This window comes from Typopeltis vanoorti, chromosome 1 (assembly GCF_054136105.1).
Source record: "Typopeltis vanoorti isolate ZY-2024b chromosome 1, IOZ_Tvanoo_1.0, whole genome shotgun sequence".
Taxonomy (NCBI): domain Eukaryota; kingdom Metazoa; phylum Arthropoda; class Arachnida; order Uropygi; family Thelyphonidae; genus Typopeltis; species Typopeltis vanoorti.
In genome coordinates this window covers 96,016,960-96,037,259 of record NC_143549.1, presented here as the reverse complement: position 1 = coordinate 96,037,259, position 20,300 = coordinate 96,016,960, and the positions used below count along the sequence as shown (strand labels likewise).

General features: G+C 36.3%; 1 protein-coding gene across 2 annotated transcripts in view; it reads right to left on the bottom strand.

Moving 5' to 3' along the window:
* LOC150110231 (uncharacterized) overlaps nt 1–20,300 on the bottom strand; it is a 120,818-nt gene that overhangs the window by 84,773 nt on the left and 15,745 nt on the right. For both annotated transcript variants that reach the window (XM_090392217.1, XM_090392226.1), the window contains exons 2-3: nt 19,548–19,637; nt 14,710–14,822 (exon numbers count right to left, since the gene is read on the bottom strand). In XM_090392217.1, coding sequence (XP_090248343.1) covers nt 14,710–14,822; nt 19,548–19,637 — 203 coding nt within the window. The remainder of the gene's footprint in view (nt 1–14,709; nt 14,823–19,547; nt 19,638–20,300) is intronic.

Here is a 20,300-nt window from a genome sequence, read left to right as displayed (position 1 = left end):
TGTAAATATGAAAACTCGTGGCTCATTGTCAGTAATACCGAAAATGGGCCACAGTTAGACAACCTAAGAATCTTACTCGAGACCAGACATGGGTTTCAGCAACTCGAATAAGCAATGTGTTAATGTTATAACAGCGATGAAAATCATCAGATTCTCAATCAATACATATGAACATTAATTTTTAGTAGCTATTGCATACACCAAAATTTCACCGCTTCCATTGCCAACTCGCAAAGGACAACATAACACCTCCGATCCTGTTTAAAACTGTGAAGAAACTTTATAAGGAGTTTTCAACTAGTGAGTTACTCGGTCTCATATGAGAGGCACCCAGCGAAACAAACAAACCGGCTGGAAAACAGAGATTCTAAGGCTTCACCTTAGAATGTTAATTTTAATTTCGAACCATGGAAACAATTTGTCACAAAGCCTGCATGGAACTTAATCTTGCTAATGTCATCGATTAAAATAAACTGATGAAAGAAACAAACAAGATCTTGTTTTAAAAGTACCTCTTTCAACTTTTCTATTTAAAAAAAGAAGAAGAAAAAACAGCAACCAAGACCTCGTGATCTTAGAATGAGGTATAAATAGCAGATGAATTTCTTTTGTTCAGATGCTGTTAGAAATTTCGCGAACTACTCAACATTTATATTGTACAATGAGTATCTGTCTCTTCCATTCATTCACTTATAATTATCCTGCAATCTCAAATTCTCTGATATCCAACCAATTTTTAAAACGAGGAATTCATTCATCATTGAATGAATTACTCTGCTGTATTGTGTCTTCGTGAGCTTCTTCTCTTCCGATCAGAGAATTTTTTTTACTTATATTGTCCACCTTGACGGGAAGAAAAAAAACGCAATGGAAATTTTTTGGAGGGCCGGTGAAGTTTTTGAGATTTCCAGGGACATGAGTGCTTTGTATTCATTAGCAAAGAGGTCTATATAAAAAAAGCTATGCCTTTTACAACTGGATAGGAAATTTTTGCTATAGAATTTAGTTTTATTCTATACAAGATTGATGTATGGGGGGGGGTGAAAGTAAAATTAGAATCATCCTAATGGTTTAATGGGCTTAAATTAGTATCAGTATTAGCAGTAGACCAGTAGGGCTTAAATTAAAAAAGGAACGGTAGTGGTTAGTTGACTTAAGTGGGTGTCATATCTATTCCAACTAAGATTTTAAACTGACGAAGTTTGTTAAATTCAAAAAAAAAAAAAAAAAAAAAAAAAAAAAAAAAAAAAAAAAAAAAAAAAAACTGTTAACAATGGATATACTGTTGGTTACAATAAGAGTTGTCGGTATGCTTTTCAAGTTGTATAAAGCGATAAATTTCACTATCGTCTCTTTCGCTGAATTAAAAAAAAAATGCTTAATTAGTTTTTCAGTATGCTTTCCACGGTTCTAAGCAAGACAGTTCTCCAAGACTGCTGTTAATTATCCTGACCGATAAACGACCTGACGGTATTTGAAAGAGATTGCTTAAGAGGTTGACTTAGAGGAAACTATAACTACCATCACACAATTATGATCTCTCTCTTTTTTCTTTTTTTTTACGCAAACAGATTCTTACGTTGCAAAAATGTGGTTTTGCTATGCCATTCCTTCCCCCCCCCTAAGTAACGACATCAATTGGAATTCATACCACTAAAAACATTCTGAAGCTGCCACCCAGCCTTCTTCTCTTCCCCCCCCACCCCCGGTACGCGACGCCGGCACGACCACTAGTTTTGTGACGCAACTGAGAGTATCCACTTGCCGACATAGGTCAGGTCCAAACTGGCAGCAAGATAAGGAAGAGCCAGAAAAACTGCGGGAGCGGCATGAAGTGACCGACATTTTTACCGACAACTCGAAAAGTTGGCAGCCCGCCAGCCGCGGCACTAGGGACAGGTCCCGCGGCAGAATACTGCGGCTGCCTTTGATCTCCCTAACAGCGGCTCCAAGGGACAGCTGCACATGCGAGTCGCAACTGATGAGTGGGGCAAAGAAACACGGGACGACGATGCGTGCTAAGATCTTAACCCCCCCCCCCCCTTAACCACGTAAAGCACAGTTTTGGTATTTAACAAGATTTATCTAGTATGTTATTACACAGTTCAACATTACATCTCTCATCGTGTTGGATGTTAAAGAAATTGTACGAAATTACAACTTTCTCAGCAGTGACTTTTTTTTTAATCTGCTGATTTTTATCCGATGTTCCTTTAAATGTAAAGTTTCGAAATAGTTCGCTAAAGGGTGAAGAAGAACGCCAGTGCTATTGATTTTTTTTTTTTTTACTTCGGAGAACCATATGATATTCCAGTCTTGAAAAAACTTACATGCTCGGCATAATCCTTCTCCTTCCCAAAGGATATTAATCTTCGTTTTGTCATCTGTCGACACTCTCCAGTACAGTCGTAATCTTTAGTGTACAGAATGAACAGTATGTGCTCGTGTTAATTAATAAAAAAAACACGAAGAAAAAGGAACATCATTCCGCCACTTAAAAATATCACACTTTTCAACACTTTAAAAGGACACAGGGAAGTCGTGTCTGCTTGGAGGCCCACCACTGCCTACGACGAACCCGAAAACTCATTAACTTTTCTTATGGATTCCGATTTCGTTCATTTTTTTTTCCCCTGTAAAAAAGCATATATACTTATTAAGGGCCAACTGTCATTAGCAGTTGAATGATGCGTTAGTTGCCTATGAGATATAATCGAAGTGTTCACTGCATTGAACTCACTTTGCTAAAACAGTTACTTTATTATGCTCAACCTGATGAAAAATCACTGTGGAAACTCCTCATTAAAATGATCTCGTTTTCATTTTTTTATTATTATGATTCAGTTCAAGTAAAGTCATTTGCAGGTAACAAAAAAAAAAAAAAAAAGATGATGAATTCAACTCGTGCATCGATAACCGCTTCCATTATAATAATTGAGTTATATATCACATAAGCATTCCTTAAATCTGATGGTGTGTGATACATATTGAAGTGTGGAGTATTTAGATGTTTTTCCAGGTAGCCAAGAAATAAAAAATAAACAATGTCAAGGCCAAACTGATGAACCCAGCTCTTGATCATGGGTACATTTTATTTGTCAACCCCGCCCATGATATGTCGTAATCCTATATTAGTATGGTGGGCGAGCTACGCGATACATCATCCAGAAACTCTACTCTAGACCAAATATGGAACTTTTCCAATATCCAATATACTTCATTCAGGTCTCCGATAAGCAGGCTAGTGGTGATATCCATTCAGAGTGATGAAATTTATCTATCACATAATGACCTAAATGCATTCACAAATATCCATGTCCAAGGATGGCTTTCGACAGCCCGTTGATTGGAGAGAAGAGATATTATGCACTCAGTACGACGAGAGGTAGATGAATCATATAATAGCTAAAAAGATATTTTTTTTGGATCCACTTTAAAATTTTTTTTTTCAAAAGCGCCTCAAGTTTAGTCCGATTAAGCAGCAATGTTTTGGGGAGTCGTTTCGATGCCCCTTTTACTCATACCTATCACTATTTATCATAACTTGTATGCGAGGAGCATACATTACGAATTGTATTTCCTTTATTATATAAATCTGTTAATTTTGTGTTGTCATGACATTGATTAGACTTCGCGGGGGAAGACCAGTTCGCTGCCTTTCAAATTGTTGCATCACCTTTAACTGTGTAATATGAACACACGGGTAACTAACAAAGGTTGATTTTCTTTGATATCTTCTTTATATAAAAAAATCAGTGACATGTCATAGTCATTTCTTTCTATATAAGTGACATGCCTATATAGAAACATGTGCTTGTCATAGCAACATTACATCACATCCATCTCTAGCTTTTCTAAAGAAACATAATTATCAGAAAATTGTTTTTGTAATCTGAAAAAAATAATAAAAAAAAAGTTAAGGTTATCGGAAATTGCTGAATCAGGTCACACAATTTTCGAAAGTAATTTGTACGATTAACTTGCATTTTCTAAATTAAATACAACACCGTGTCTCCATACACATCCAATTATAACTAATTCTTATTTCTTTCGGGATCAAACTGACATAAGTTAATCGGTCGTATTTGATATACACTGCCATTCTCCACCTCAGTCGGCGAGGAATGGGTTAGGACTTACTTGTCTTACTATTGTACAAACTACGAACTGCAGATATTTTCTTAGAATTCTTCGGTTTTTTTATTTAATATAGAGAATCACAACTTTAGACTGATCAATAAGTAATTATATTTTTTTCGTATCTTATAAAGAAGTGAAGAAATACTTACATAAAGTATTTCAAATTAAAAATATAGTTTATATCTTTTCCTGAGCTCAAAATAAATTATAAGTATAAATTAGAGTTAAAACTACACACAAACGGTCGTGCCATGGGTTTTCTTGTATCTAAGTGAATTTTAATCAATAAGATTTCCCCAAGTTTATGAATGTTTAATCAGAGTTAGACAACAGACCAGTCGTTCTGCTCTCTCTATTATATATATATATATATATATATATATATATATATATATATATATATATATTTCATCTTACATGTGAGAAAGATTCTATGGATTTCGAGAAATGTATTTTCAGATCCTTTCTGCAGTTACGTAATGCTTTACGTCATACTACGCGTCGTTAGTATAAATATATCGGTTTCGAATTTGAAAACATAGCAGCCGTAAGCAGACATGCGTCACACATTTCGTAAATATTACTATGACTATAATAAATCTCAAATAACGAACAGAGCAACTTCAATACAGCAGTTCAGAAAATTAGAAAAAGCATTCATCAGATATAAAAAAAAATATATGTTTTTTTGTTTACTGTAACCATATGGAAGTTCTCATTAAAAGTCGTGAATGTAATCTGGAGGTTTCATTATACTGGCAACCTGAGCTGGATTCTAGTGGAGGCCTTGAAGCTGTTTCTTAGTATGACGCTTAAATTTTTTTTTTTTTTTTCCCTTACATAACGCACAGCCATGCAATGATTTTATTATTTCAATGTTGAGTGTTCTATATATTTTTTGCTTTCTTTTTTTTTTTTTTTGGCAAATAAATTTTTCATAAAATGTTATTTTTTACTTTTACATAAGTCATTTATATCATACATAATAATATCAGAAATCTAAATTGAGTTCTTTGGCAATGTTAATTAAGTTTCATCTACGACAGTAGAAAAAGTTCCCCAAATCTCGAACTTCTTAATAAGATGAAATATAAACACGGTTGTCCGCGCGGTTAGCCTAGTGGCTTTGCGCTATGCGACCATATGCCTGGGGAAGGAGTGTCCTAGGTTCAATTCTCGTCAACGACGTGAGGAGCTTAAGGATCTGCCTAGCCAAGTTAGCGGGTCTTGGGCGTGGACAGCAGGATTTTTTCCGCCACATTATCTGGTGTTTTTCATCCCTCAAACACGTCCGAGAATACACACGGACTACAGTCAGGAATACTGACTCAGCCATAGGTCTGATTCGTTAGCTTATGCCGGTTCCAGAGCCCGGATAAAATTTGGGGGGGACTAGATGGTACAGTAAAAAGGGGGAACGTAGTATCATCACACGGAATTTATTTTATTTAACATAGTTACTCTGTAAAACTAAAAGTCCTTTGAGTGTAAACGGTATTCAACAATTCAGTAAATACAGCGTTTTCTTGTTACTTTATTTTTTATCAATTTTTATTTTATTTTAATTTTACTTTATTTTTATCTTTAATTTGAATTAATTTTTTCTTTTATTTCGTTTTCATTTGAGCTTTATTTCTTTTTTTTTTTCTTTCAGAAAATAAATAAGCCGATTCGGGGAAAAAAAAAAAACACGCAGTTATTAACACAAAGCATATGGCTTCGTGACCATAGTTGTCTCAACTGTAACCAAATCCTAACCAAACCAAAACTGCCGAATGTTATAATAGAAAATATGAAAGTGACTCACTTATTAAAAGTAAACATGGCATTTTGTGGAAAAAAAATCATGTAAAGAAACATACTTTTCCGTAATGTACTTATCTTTTTCAAAATTGTCAAAATTACCATAATTTAATTAGTGGAAACTTTTCACATCAAAACAATTTTTAAAAAAGTTTAAAAACTCGCAGGTGTGTGTGTATATATATATAATCAGAAACTAATTATATCTTCACGTATACTTACAGTCTGTTAAGACCTATGACTGGCCAAGTATTCTCCACATACGAGATCATGATTTTTTAACAGGATAAGTGCGTGTATTCTTTAACGGTTTGAGGAGTGAAAAGATATTATACAGTGAAGAAAACATAAAAAGAAGTAAAAGATATTTCTCAAATATTATTATTATTAGTCACCTCCAAATATAAAATGTTAGGTTATTTAGAATTAACGCCAAGGCAGCACAGACCATCAGATGAATGTAATGTACGAGACAACTGCATGTCTTCACCGTCTGGTTGCTGTTCTGCGAGAAAAAACAACTTATCACTCATATCTGAGCCAAGTTAAGTTAAACCCGCCATCACAAGAAATAATCACAGGGTCGTTTATCAAAAACATCTTCAACAAAATCGTAGTTTTAAATTTACGATTTAGTAGACATGGAAGAAACAGCAGCTAAAATATTGTCCGATAAATCATCAAATTCCACAAGCTGATTTTAAATATATAAGAAATGAGAATTTCATTTTTGAAACCTCCCCGATGTTCTTGACACTGTTTAGTATAAGTCTCGGACCTCAGAAAATTTTCATCTGGAATACTGTAGTTAAGTAGTTTGATTAAATTATGCTCTGATCATCATGTATCATGTGATCGATAAAACCTTAATGTGCAGCCTATTAACTGTCACGCATATGCTCTTCAATAATTACAAGAAACCAACTGGTTCCTGTACTTACTGAATGTTGAATACCACAAAAAAAAAAAAAACGTAGTTTCTCATTCATGAGCAGCCCATCATTTGGACTTGCAAGACATTTGTGAAACTGAGCTGTGCCAACTACACCTCCTTCTGGATACTAATGTACAGCTGTATAAATACTCAGGAGTTAAATTATCTCTCATCACTACAGTTGAAGAGTCAATGACATCCAATCCCTTCGCTCTGACAGTCAAGCTTGGCCAATCACGCATTATTGACACACTAACAGAGAGAGAAGTTCATAGCAAAGGACGTCCGGTAGTCAATTCTAGGGCATATACGAAATGGTCGCAAAATTTGCAAACGTTGCTATACATCCTAAACCATTAATTCATCAAGCGGTCGACTGCAAAAGTCGCAAAACCATAACGAACAGGTAATTAAAAAAAAATCACTAATAGAAGTCCAATGTAGGCGAGCCAAAGGCTCAATAATATCTCAAGTCCCTTGTAGTCTGCAGCAAATATTTCTTGACGAACGTCCAAAAAATCGCACCGAACAAAGAATTTTTGTCAAATCAACAACTTCTCATCTACTGACGTGGATATATGTAGGACCTAGAATTGTACCTAGATGGACCTGTAGTCTCATCTCCATGTCACCAATAGATGAGAAACAGCATTAACACTTTACATTGTTACTTACTCTTAATGAAGTTAGCTGTAATGATATATAGAACTTGATTTTTTTTTCTTTTGTATTTTTTGAGAAATCAGGGCTTTCTAATAGTACTGTGTAGTGGTTCTGTTGCGTGGAGTAACCTGGAAACAGACTGAATCACCATGCTAATCACCAAAGAAATTTAAAAGAACACAAGTGACATCGTTTAAGACGGAATCTGTTACTAATCAAATTTTCAAACACAATAATCAGATAAAGAACACACAAAGATATAGATTGGGTAGCTTAGTTTTCGCATTTAATTATTTACAGACAATTTAATAAGACAAAACTATCTATAACGAATATGAACATTGAGATGAACCACTCTATAATGATCGTTGATAACAAAGAGGAAACCTGCCACCTCATGTGGAGTAGGAAGAGTTTTTTCTCTCACAAAAACAGATAAACCAGCTGAAGAATATACGCAATAGAGACGCTACATAATCCTCCACACACACACACACACACACACACACGCCACGCGAGATTCTAGAAAGATTTGATAAATACGAGTTGCTTCACGTGCGCTCTGAAGGTGTTGCAAAAGAAAGTTCAATATACAAAGAATGAAAGAACGTTAAGGAATTTAATAAGATGGAGCATAATTTAATAACGCCTTCGTTCTTGTCTTTTCTTCTCGGGATATTTTATCTTCTATGTAAACACACACAGCAAGCCAAACACGCTGTTGATGTTTATACTCTCCTCCCTCCTTCCGTCCCATTCCAGCATATCAAGTCGTTTAGTCACTATAAGCATAAATACCAGACGGTGTGTGTGCTTTTTAAACTGACCACGAACTCAAACAGCGGGTTCACTTTGAACTACTAGTAACAGTACCCAAGGTGGCGGCCAATCAAAAGCACGACCATAGTTTGTTTTGCGATAAAGTTCTCATTCTCGAAGATAACAGAGTGTGGGGGAGGCACACTTGACACACGGAAACGTTAGAGAAAGAGCTAACAACGTATGCTGGATCTGAACTAGATATGTTACAGAGCGTGTTTAACCACGTTCAGCTATTAGCTGAAGCGGATGTAAATATCCGATGCTTAGGTCTGTCGGGCTCTTTGAAACTAGTCCCCCCCCACCCTTCCCCCAACAAAGCAGAACGTTGTGTTGGAGCAATATAAGATGCTCTTTACCACCCTTCGCTGTGAGGTGAACGTTATCCTTAGTAAGTAAACACTTTCCATACCATTTAAGGATACTGTCGGTTAGAGAATTCTCAATGGGGTCAATTTACAAGGTCCGTTTCTCCTGACACACAGACAACGGATATTAAAATCGAGACAACTGCGAAAGAAGTCAGCAGCACAGCCTATAGGGTTTCGCGAGAAGGAGGCGGATGTTATAAAATTCCGCCTAAAGGCCCAAGGCGTAGACAACCATAAAAACAGAAAAAGTGCCAACAGAAAAATGCGCTCACTTTTGAAATCTTCTCATGTGAGTATTAAGGACATGCGCAACGTCCACACAGTGCTGATTGCAATATATCCAAACAGAGGAGATAGTGTTTGCCAACCGAATGCCTTTTCCTTCCAGTCCCTGTTTATAACAACTCAAATAGGTCCAGCTGTTCGTTAAATCCCAGAGAGAGAGAGAGGTGTACCATAGATGTCCCAGGTTCAGGAATTGTGCTTAACATAGTCTGAATACTACAAGCGTTGCTCCATGAAATGCTATTTAGCATTATTTAAATTACATTCTAAATTAAAAGTTGTAACTAACCACAAACACGTACACTCCTGTAAAAAAAATTTCGTCTAAGATAATAATAATAATAGGGCATGCTTTAAAAATACTTCGTTTGCTACCTGGATTCTAATATACTTATCCATTAGAGTGTCAACTACTGAGGAGAAGACAGAGACTTGAGCACATCTATATATTTTGGGGGATGTGAACTTATCTTTCCTTATATATAAGAATTAACACGGATGTTTTTTTCGTTTTAAACAAATCTATCATAAGGACTTATCAAAAAAAATTACATAACACTTTTTTTTTTCAAAGCTTTAGACCTGTTTTTGACGAAGTGCCATATATATACCCCAGGTCCTAATTCACAGAAGTCTGATTCCGCTCTTCAATAAATAAAGGTTACGTAATTTGTGGACCAATCTTAATCAAAAAAATTCCAAATAACAACACCAAGTGACAAAAGAGTCAGCACATGTTCCACTCTAGTCAACACAATGCTATCGATAAAAATTATTATTAGTGTTTGCCGCAGTTATTTATCATCAACAACATCAAACACGCACTACACAAAATACTAACAGATAACAGTAAAGATGGCTTTTCATTATGAGATGTCTGTTCAATTTCTACAGGAATATAAACTTCTTAGTTATTTACGAAGGCACAATAACCTTGACATACCATTCGAGTTCATAATAACAAAGCTTATCTTCGACAGATTTCTGTATACAGATGAATGCCTGTCGTACTCATGATGTTTGGACATTGATGAGAAAAATACACTTTGAAGAAAATGAAACGTGATTTTTCATTAAGTCCATTTGTCCCATAAATCATATATCAACGGAGTGGGTGGAGTGCAGTTAGAGACTAGGGGTGGTATTAATGATAAATTCATGACAGAGTATTTTTTTAATATTTCAGCAGTCTTTTAAGTAGGGTTTTTTATTATTTTTTTCTTGGAAGCACCTGGAATCTGATAACTCGTTATCTGAGAATTAAAGCTTAAAAGAAAGGCGAATTCTTAATGAAGAAAAGGTTGAATCACGATTCGGTCTATTGTATTTACCAAATTTTTTGCCCTTTCCCGGCACTCCCAGTGCTTCAAAAATTATGATCACGGTGGGCTGTAACATCTGACAAATTACTACCATGTTCCTCACTTTTTTTTTTTTTTTCACCCCATTCGAGGACGCAGCCAGAAAAACGCCAACAGGGGTCTTTCTGAAACGGCTTTAGAGGAATGCCAATGTGACCTTCCACGCACCAGAAGGGCATACAAGGCGGCGTGCGCACACAAGAAGCTCAATCCCACAGCTGCCTGGCAAAAGCAAGGTCCCACAGCTTCGGGCTACTAATCAACCGCGAAGTTCGCGGCGGCGCTCAACACAAGCATGGTGATATCTTGAGGCCAAAGAACCGAACCAGAAGGCGGGGGAAAAAAGAGAGAGAGAGGAGGATGGATGGATGGGGGAAGACGGGGAGATAAGTGGCCTGGTTTACATTAAAGAGAAAGAGAATCGCGCAACATTAAAGGTGGCCTTTACTTACTACGGTGGTGCATCTTCCTGATGGACGCATGTCGACCAGCACGTGTTGTTCAGGGAAGCAAAGCCTAGAAGAGAACAGATAGGTGATAAGAACCAGGAAAGTTGAATTTCTTTCTCGTGTCTCTGATTTTGAGTGCAAAATTTCCCGTGAGTGGAAATGGCATGAGAAATCAATTGAGCAATTAATTTTCCGGACAAAAAAAAAAAAGCCGAAATTTAAGTTAATGGATATACTTATAATAGTGTAATACGTTGCTTCCACAATTATTCAAGTTTTTCTTATATAAAAAAATTCTTCCGATCTAGCACTAACGGTTATTCTGATTGCATTAGGTTAAACGCACACGTACGGAGGTTTCTGGGAATGGGAAAAAAAAAAAAAAAAAATGAACTGCAATTAGCCACAGTTGCTTTTTCGATCGTAACTGCAGAACAAGAACACCACTACACACAAAAATGGCACTTGACAGCACTGGTGATATTTAGAAGCCACGAAATTTACGTTAATATTCCTATAATACTGTAATATTCCATTGTTAAAAGAATATCCCATAATAGTGTAATATGTTGCCTCTAAAAATGTGGACCAGAAATAACTGACTAATCTAATTTACGTTTAAGATTTAATATTCCAAAACCAAGAAGAATTTTTTCGATACTCAAGCAGAAGTAGCGTTATGGGAACCCATAATAATATATTTCCAAAGCGGGAAGTATATTTTTCCATAACATGCAGTATGGAGAAGATCATGCGAAAGTTGAAGACCATCAGTGTAATTTTCATCCTGCGTATAACGAAGGGATGTTTAAAGTGGAATACACTAGAATAGTTTTTTTATCCCTCGCTCACAAATAATTTATAGTTTTAAGCGGCAAAGTAGCTCATAATCTTTCTCTTATTATGAATGTTTCAATACCATCTTATATGAATAAGAGAAAAGGATTTTTGGCATGCAACCACTAACAAATTCTTATATATATATATTCATTACTCATATGTTTGAAATTTCCTCCTTAGACAGTATTCACAATAGCTGTAATAAAGATATATATGTAATGCAGGAGCAAAAAAGCAGTGTTAAAGGAAACTATATAATTTATAATATAAACGAAGCAAGAGTCGTCATAGCTTAATCATTAACAACCATTCCCTTTAGCCGGAAGGACTAGATTCGAATTCCGCCTCGGATGCAAAGAAACATTATAAGGTTTTTCAAGCGAATACGAATTAATCTCATTCATGAGTGGAAAGTTTTTGGGAGAAAATTTCGAGTTTTTCATTCCATAAGACAGACAAACCGACCTTCAGAGAATATCAAGTAGTACAGAGACACAGGAGGTGCAGAGAGGATTAACCGCCTTATCATAGCATTAATCAGGTTTCTAGAAATAAAGTTATTTGGCCGTGACAAGCAACTGAGACGACCACGTTGGGAGAAGGGGAGGGGTGAAATGAGATAAAGGAAGTACATAGATACAAGAAGATAAAGGAAGTACAGAATATAGTGAATTTTTTTTATGTTGTGTGCAACAAATAATTACTGTTTTTTTTTATTACGATAATTTTGACAGATAAGGACACATTCAGAACTATCACTGGAAGCTAATTTCAAAGGAAATTTAACTGATCAAAAGATAAAATTATGCACAAATTTGGTTTTTGTAAATAAGAAAATGAAAGAGGATAAAGGATACGAAGCGGAAACTAGTAAGGAAATGAGACTACTATAAACTTAATTTGGCAGTGACCCCGATCTTCTGCTGTAACCACTAGTCTTCAGTCATCAAGGCAAAAACTTGTTCTGAAAGAAGAAATTCTAGCATCCTACTGACTTAATTATTACTACAGGTTGTTTCAAGCCAGTGGACCACAAATCTTTATCAGCAAACGTGATCTCTAACAGAATTTCGTCTGTTCAATATCTCCCTTTTCGACAAAATTCGGTTCGATCGTGAAACAACTTCCAATTATATAAAAGCAAAAAATAATCATATTAAATAGACGGTTTCCATAACTGAGTTTTATTTCGAACGTTTTTATTCATTTCTGATGTCCATTTTCGGGCGCACACATTTGCTTTATTTTTCCTTTAGTGAATCTTAGGCTGAATAGTACAATAATTTTCTTTTGGAAAATATTTTTCTAAAACAACTGGTGGTATGTTGAAAATGCAAATCAGTATTAAAGGTCCTCCTAGTTCTCTTATCCTTTTTTGCCTCTTCGTCAAAGGAAAGTTGAAAGACCACGGATTTAGGAAGGCTTAAAATTGAATATGTATATCACTGCACCATCCTAGTTTGTGATCAGACTGTATTTCACTAAGTCGGGTGGCATTTTTCTAGTTATACTTCGCGTGGAGAGAAGGCTATCGTCTCTCAACTACGTGCTCTTACGGTCGGTTTGTCTGTTTTGCGGTAGAAAAACTGTCACTTTCAGTTGGAAGATTAAAAAAAAAAAAAAGTGACTAGGAAAGAGTCCCTCATATTGAAATCGCTAACAGAAAGATGGTAAGGCATTTTTACTTTGGATGTGGCTCAAATCCTATCATGACGGATGTATGTCCAACTCTTTCAAGTAATGGAAATTCATACCAACACCACCAACACCCAAAACCACGTTTGATTTCCTGAGTAGCGTTATTCCTAAATCCAAGTTATCCATTGGCCTTCAAATGATAAGTGGTTGATAAAATTAATAAACAAATAGAAGAGATAGTGAAATCAAATGATTGATTTCATTACGAAAAAAAACATAATTCCCGAATACTGCTTAACATCTGTAGATTCCTTTAGATTTAGATGTCAATTCGTTGCAACAACGAATCAAAACAACCCCAAGATGCTTGGTTAATACAGTATAAGAACATTATGAAATATATAATTAACAGGGCAAAAAACGTGATAATGATAATAAGTGCAATACTGAAAAATGAAATATCTTTCACACCTGAAAATGAAATTATTTCCAACCATTTACGAAATAAGCAGTGAAATTCAACTGTGAGTATTATATATAACACCTGACAAACACTAGCGATTTCAATTGCTTGTGTTTCTGTAAGGTGGCTCTACTGAATTGTTGTGTGTGTGTGTGTGTTCATGTCTCCGCATTGGTAACTGGTTTCTAAAACCAGTTTCACGACCGCATTTCTCAAATTTTCATTAAAAAAAAAAAGGCCTACTTTTCCTTCGTTTGTTTTATTTATTACTTTCAACGCATACGCTACATTTTGTTGTTCTTTCTGATAAAACAATCGTATTTACTCGTCCGTTATAAATGCAGATTTACTCACACTGAGCAAAAGAGACTGTACATGCTAGGAATCTCAAATCTCTCCCTCCCCCATCTTAAGCCAGCATTTTACTTATATCCGTTAACCTCCACTGCTTATTTGCAGCTTACCCTTCACATCTTTTTCTTATTGAGTCTGTTTATAGGCGACCACCGGTTAAAGCGATAAAACATTTGCAGACAACGCAAAAGGCAGCCGCCAGCGTCACTGGCCCTCCTAAAGCTATTGTATTTGCATTGGGAACGAGGCTAGAGACGGTCGTAGTCGGGGCAGACAGACGCGCAGCGTGTAACAGATGGAGCGATAGAACCGTAGTTAAGTTGCTGTGATGGCGGCATCGTTTGAAGGCGTTTGATGGCGGCCTCTTACTCAGCTCTCCAACTGCCAACCCCAACCCACCCTCCGTGTGTGATTCCTTCCCCCCCCCCAATTCGCCTCCCTGCTCGGAACACAAACAGCAGTCTCGGACAGATACAATGGCACTCTTCAAGAAGACTTCGGCGAACCGAAGCAAACTGACAGAGCGTGATACAGGCGAGAAGAGATAGATAGCGAGAGAGAGAGAGAAAGATGGCATGCAGGTACTTACAGAACTGGAGAAGCCCTTGTCATGGTTGGCTAAGTGAAGTCCTGTTTTCTGGGGACTGTCATCGTCCAGCTGACACAGTGGATTAAAATGTGCATTCACAACAAAGCATTCACCTGAAAGGACAAAAAAAGCATTCCAAATATTCACAAGATCACTTGATTAGAATTTTTCCAATTAAATAACAAGATAGTAAGTGATGCCACTACTGCATCTAGGAACTGTAAATACCAGTCGACAACTAAAACAGCAATTAAACTTTCATGTCGCAAAGCTTCAGCACACCTAAGCTAACTCGTATGAGACTTGTGCCCCAGATGCAAAGTAGTAGTCTAAGACAGGAGTTTTATTCCATGTAGTGGATTAATATAAAGAAATGTTTAGTGTTTCAGTAATAATAAGAACAGCGAATAGCACTGAAGACTGGAATCATAAAAGTAGGAATCTGTATGGGGTAATCTGGTTGCATTTTATAATAGGATGACAAAGTGCATTAGAAAGAGGAGTAAGCATATATTAAGTTTTTTTGGATTTCTTGAAGGCGATAGAAATCGAGGGAAAATTGATAATAGGAACTTAACCTCAAAAAGACAAAAGTTATGGCAACATGTGAACTTAATGATTTTGAAGTAGATGGGGAGAAAGTGGAAGCAGTTAACAATTTTGTGTTCCTAGGATCCCGAATTGATAAAGATGGTTATTGTACCGAAGAAGTTAGAATATTATTACTCGGAAAAAAAGCAATGACAAATTTAAGCAAGATCTTTAAAGATATTTGCCTCACAGCAAAAATCAGAATCGTGAAAGAAATGGTATTCCCTGTGGTACCGTATGGATGTGAAAGTTGGACCCTGAGAAAGAATGAAAGAAGGAAGATAGATGTATTTGAATTATGGGTTTGGAGACGCTTACTAAGAATACCATGGACTGCAAAGCAAACCAATAAATTAGTGATAGACAGAATAAAGCCAGATTGCTCCCTTGAAACTATGATCATCAAGCAAAAATTGACATATTATGCGAGCAAATGACAGTCTGGAGAAGATGATGATGCTTGCTAAAGTTGATGGAAGCAGGAGAAGAGGAAGACTAAGAATTAGATGGGTGGATGGAGTTAAAGAAGCAACTGGAGTGCGCTTGGAGGTTCTGAAAGACATGGTCAGGGACAGATCGGAATGGAGAGTATATGTTCGTGGAGTCGCCAGGAGTCGGAAACGACTCGATGGATCATAACAAACAAAACAAAAAAAAAAAAAAACACTTGGATGTGGATATAGCTGGCTAATGGACATCAGCAAGTTGTTTATGGAAAAGGTGATAAGAAGTATGGCGCTGGGTTCTATTCTGGACCGCTACTGTTTATTTTATATGCTGACGATACAGTTCAAGTTTGAAAGGGAGATTTTTTTTAGAGGGAGAGGGAAAATCAGAAAAATCTGACTTAATGGCTTCTTATCTGATCTTTACGGCCAAAGCGACTAAGGCTATTAATACACTAGTTATAAGAAATGGAATGGAATGCAATTCATTATTTGGTTGAGGAGGCGATGAAAATCAGCGATCTGAGAGCAATAGCGTATAAACGGCTGCAATTTAGGCGACCCATTAAAACAGTTATGAAATTCGCCCACAGGAATGGCCCTATTGAAAAAAGACGCTGATGAGTGGGGCCGCACCGGATTCACTGGGCACAGATCTGGTCTCCTTAACTAAAATGTTATCAGGACTATAGAATGTTCTGATTTTGAGTATAACTCAGACTGAGCAAGTGTGATTTGCAAAGCTTGGCTGATGGGATGATGAGGAAAGCAGATACAATTGAGACATAAGTTGATGAGAGGGGCTTATAGAAAGAGAACTGGAGTTAATGCACTGGAGATTAGGTGGTGGGACAATAATATTCAATAATATTTTTGAATGTTAGTATTGAAGAGAACTTTTTTTTTTTTTTATTCCTTCGGTTGGAGTTTCATATCTTTAGATTAAGTTGTCCACAATATAATCTAATCGATTATATTGTGAAACGCGTTTTGAAATTTGCTTCTTCGAAAAATAACAAATACTTTAAGGAACTTTGCAATAGAAATGCAATACATCTACTTTCATAGTTATAATAACAAATTAGTGTAAGTAAGTAAACAGGTTATAGGCCGTTCCCTAACTCAATTTCCCTTGACATCTTGGAAATTAGCACTTCCGGCTTAAATTCTAACATTACCGTTACCAATGGTTTTAGCAAGGAAACCACACAAAAGCTCAAATCAAATCCAATGAGAAATTATTTAAATTGCATGAGAATTTACGAGGGTGTGCTAGAAAAGTTGTGATAATCACCCATGAAGGAACTGAGGTAGAACCATCTAATTTATACATTATTCTACATATTTCCCACGAAGTGTTATACACTTTTTACAACGCTGCTGCATCATTTGCAATCCTCAGAAAAACTCTTGTTGTACAAATAAGTCATTTTTGTTCTAGTTGTTTATCAGAACTTTTCATCCCAACCTCGTATTTTTATTCACTCTTCTATTACTAGCTAAGTGCATTAAGTACAAAATACATGACTTTAAAAATGCTTCTGTATGAAAACCAAAAACCTAGTACAAAAACAAATCAGACAAAAGTACACAATACATTAGCCCTACCAGTCCTATTGTATGGAAGCGAAATCTGGATAATAAAACAAAAAGACAAAGATTAATAACAGCTGAAATGAAGTTTATGAGAAAAACTGCAAAGTATATTCTATTTGATCACAAAAGAAACAAAGAAATTATGAAAGAATTAAACCAGGAATCAGTAATAGGAATAATTAAAAAATACAAACAAATGGATGGAACACCATTTGTTTGTATGATGTGAGATTCAACGATGACTTCTAAGGCCGGAACAGGCCACTCTAGGCCTAAATCCTTGATGGGCACGATGGTGGGGGAAAAATGTGGGGAAAGGAAGTATTCAATACCACTTCTACAAGTGCTTTAGAAAACATGGGAAAAGCATGACGAACCTGTGGCTCGACTGTTCGAGTTAGCATGTAAACAAAATTTGTAATTGTTGTATTAAATCATAAAGAAAAATGAGTTAAAATACAATGACCATCCCACATTATCTTTATTAATCTACTCCTATTTATTTATAAAGCATTTTTTAAATGCAAGAAAGAGCGTTGTTGGGATATTTTTTCATTAAAACCTTTACCATATTAAGGTCAAATTAATTTTTGGCACAGACTATGCAAAAACTTCTCCATTCTTATTTTAGAAGTTTAAATCAATTGACGACAGAGAAAACTGCTAAGTTATCAATATCGGACAGAGGTCACTGAGTTCTTCCACAGAAAGCTAGCTTTCCACTTCACAAAATAAACGGGTCTACAGAGAACAATTAATACAATAAACGCACAGATACATCATGGTCTTAGTTACCTTTCTCTTTATCCAAAGGCAACCAACTCCATTCAGCACACAACTTGGTACTATTAAAATCAGGACGAGAAAATTCTTTTCATGCAAGTTTGCATTTCAGTCCATATCTCGATCACAGAAATCTATTATCGAAATCAGCAGTGGCGACTGAAAACGACAGCGAGTTATGACAGAAGTATGCTCCTCTCATCTGTTGAACATATATACTATGCTGGATAAGTATAGAGGGGGAGAAAACTACACTCATGAGCCGAAACATTATGACTACCCAGCCTGTTTCCGTCCAACTAGACTGCGCAGCTAGCAGGAAACAAGCCGATATCCTTTTATAGGATTGTTCTCATTGACATCAAGGAACACATTCATATTGCTAATTCTTACCTAGGAATTGTTGCAGACCAGGCATTATCCTACATGGGGACAATGTGGCTAGATGGAGATGGATCTTCCAGTAAGACAATGGCTGGTATCGCAAGGTAATGCCATTCGAAGAGCATATCCAAACATTATGTCTGTTATCTGGCGTCTAATTCTCCTGATTTGAATACCAACGGACATAACGAGATTATGTGGAACGCAGCATCCGCCGGTAGACGTCAGTGCCTTGCTCGGTCCCTGACCTTTGGGACGTTATTCTGTCTAGTTGGTCCAATATACCTCAGGGCACTGTCCGTGGTTGGAACCATGGAAGGTCCAACGACAAGACGGAAGATGGGAACGAGCAGTTATCTCGGCCAAAGAAGGCTAAACACTCTACTAGGAAGGTCGTCATAATGTTTTGGCTCATGAGTGCATGTTCCAGAGAAATCTAAATCACACACATCAACAGCGTGGGCGTTCTTCTTTGGCCCTGATTAGTTCCTCTTATATCCTTTCCATCAGTCGGAGATAATACGAGTCGGGTATTTTATTTTGGACCTTTTTTTTATTTCCAGTAACCATTTATGTACCGCTGTTGGTCACAGCTAGGTGTATGATCACGTGTGATTTGAAAATCAGTAAGTGACCCGAAATTATCTCTTTTGTTTAACCGAGATGCTACACTCAACCAACTATGCCAGCAAGTGATAAAGACTGAAAATCTTCATATTACAATTTCTCTTTCAATTTGAGGGCAAGTACGGTTGAGCAGAAAATTCAACAAAATGAAGGATGGGGGAGGAAAAGATGGCAGCGTAGCAGATAATTTTAATACAGACTGCCGATTAATTATCAGGGGTTAATCGTTTTCTTTACTTTCGCCGATTGCAGATTCTAAATATATTTTAGAAATTGCAAATATAATTTAGTAAAACTGCAATAATGGCGTTTTTGCGAGGTCTTATTTTGAAATCTTAAACTTCCAGCCATTAATATTTATGAAAAAGCAACCAGCGATAAGAAATAAATTCAGTGAAGTTACTTACTTACCTTCGGGACTTTCTCGTCTAACTCCAACTAGTCCAATGGTAGGAGTAGGCACACAGCGGTCAGTCGAAGAAATGCAAGAAACCAACATGCCTAAATGAAAATTCTCAAATCAGTCCTATTCGACTCATTAAAAGAGCGTAAGTAGTTTGATAAATACTAGGCAATGCAATTATAACATTTAATTATGAATATGAAACCTTCCGACACAAACACACACACACCAGACAAGCACTCGAGCGTGTGTATTATAATATACCTGTTTCTCAAAAATATTGAGCTTGAAGACGACTGATAAATACTGAAATTACTTTCCGGTGAATGTGAACAAATAGCATTGTGAGAGATGGATGTTGGCTGTAATTACAGCCGAAGTAGTGAGACTTATAAGGCTACAATGTATGCTAATTGAAGGGTTCTTCTGGCTGGTTTGCCTGTTTTGAGGGATAAAAAATATCACCCCTTAGTGTGAGACGGCTAATTCATCTTCAGATTTTAAAACAGTTATGAAGGTTCGAGTTCTAGACGGGATTCTAACTTCGAAATCAACATGTTCAAACGAACTTCCATTTCTTTTGAAACTATTGTTACATGCAAGAATCATAACTATTGCAAAAGAACAATTAAATGGTAATATATTTATCATTTGATAATTGTGTGCGGTGTAACACCTGGCACAAATTAATGCACTGTGTTGGACATCATGTCATTTCGAAAGCTTCTTTAAATTTGCGAATATAGCTAATAAATTCAGTA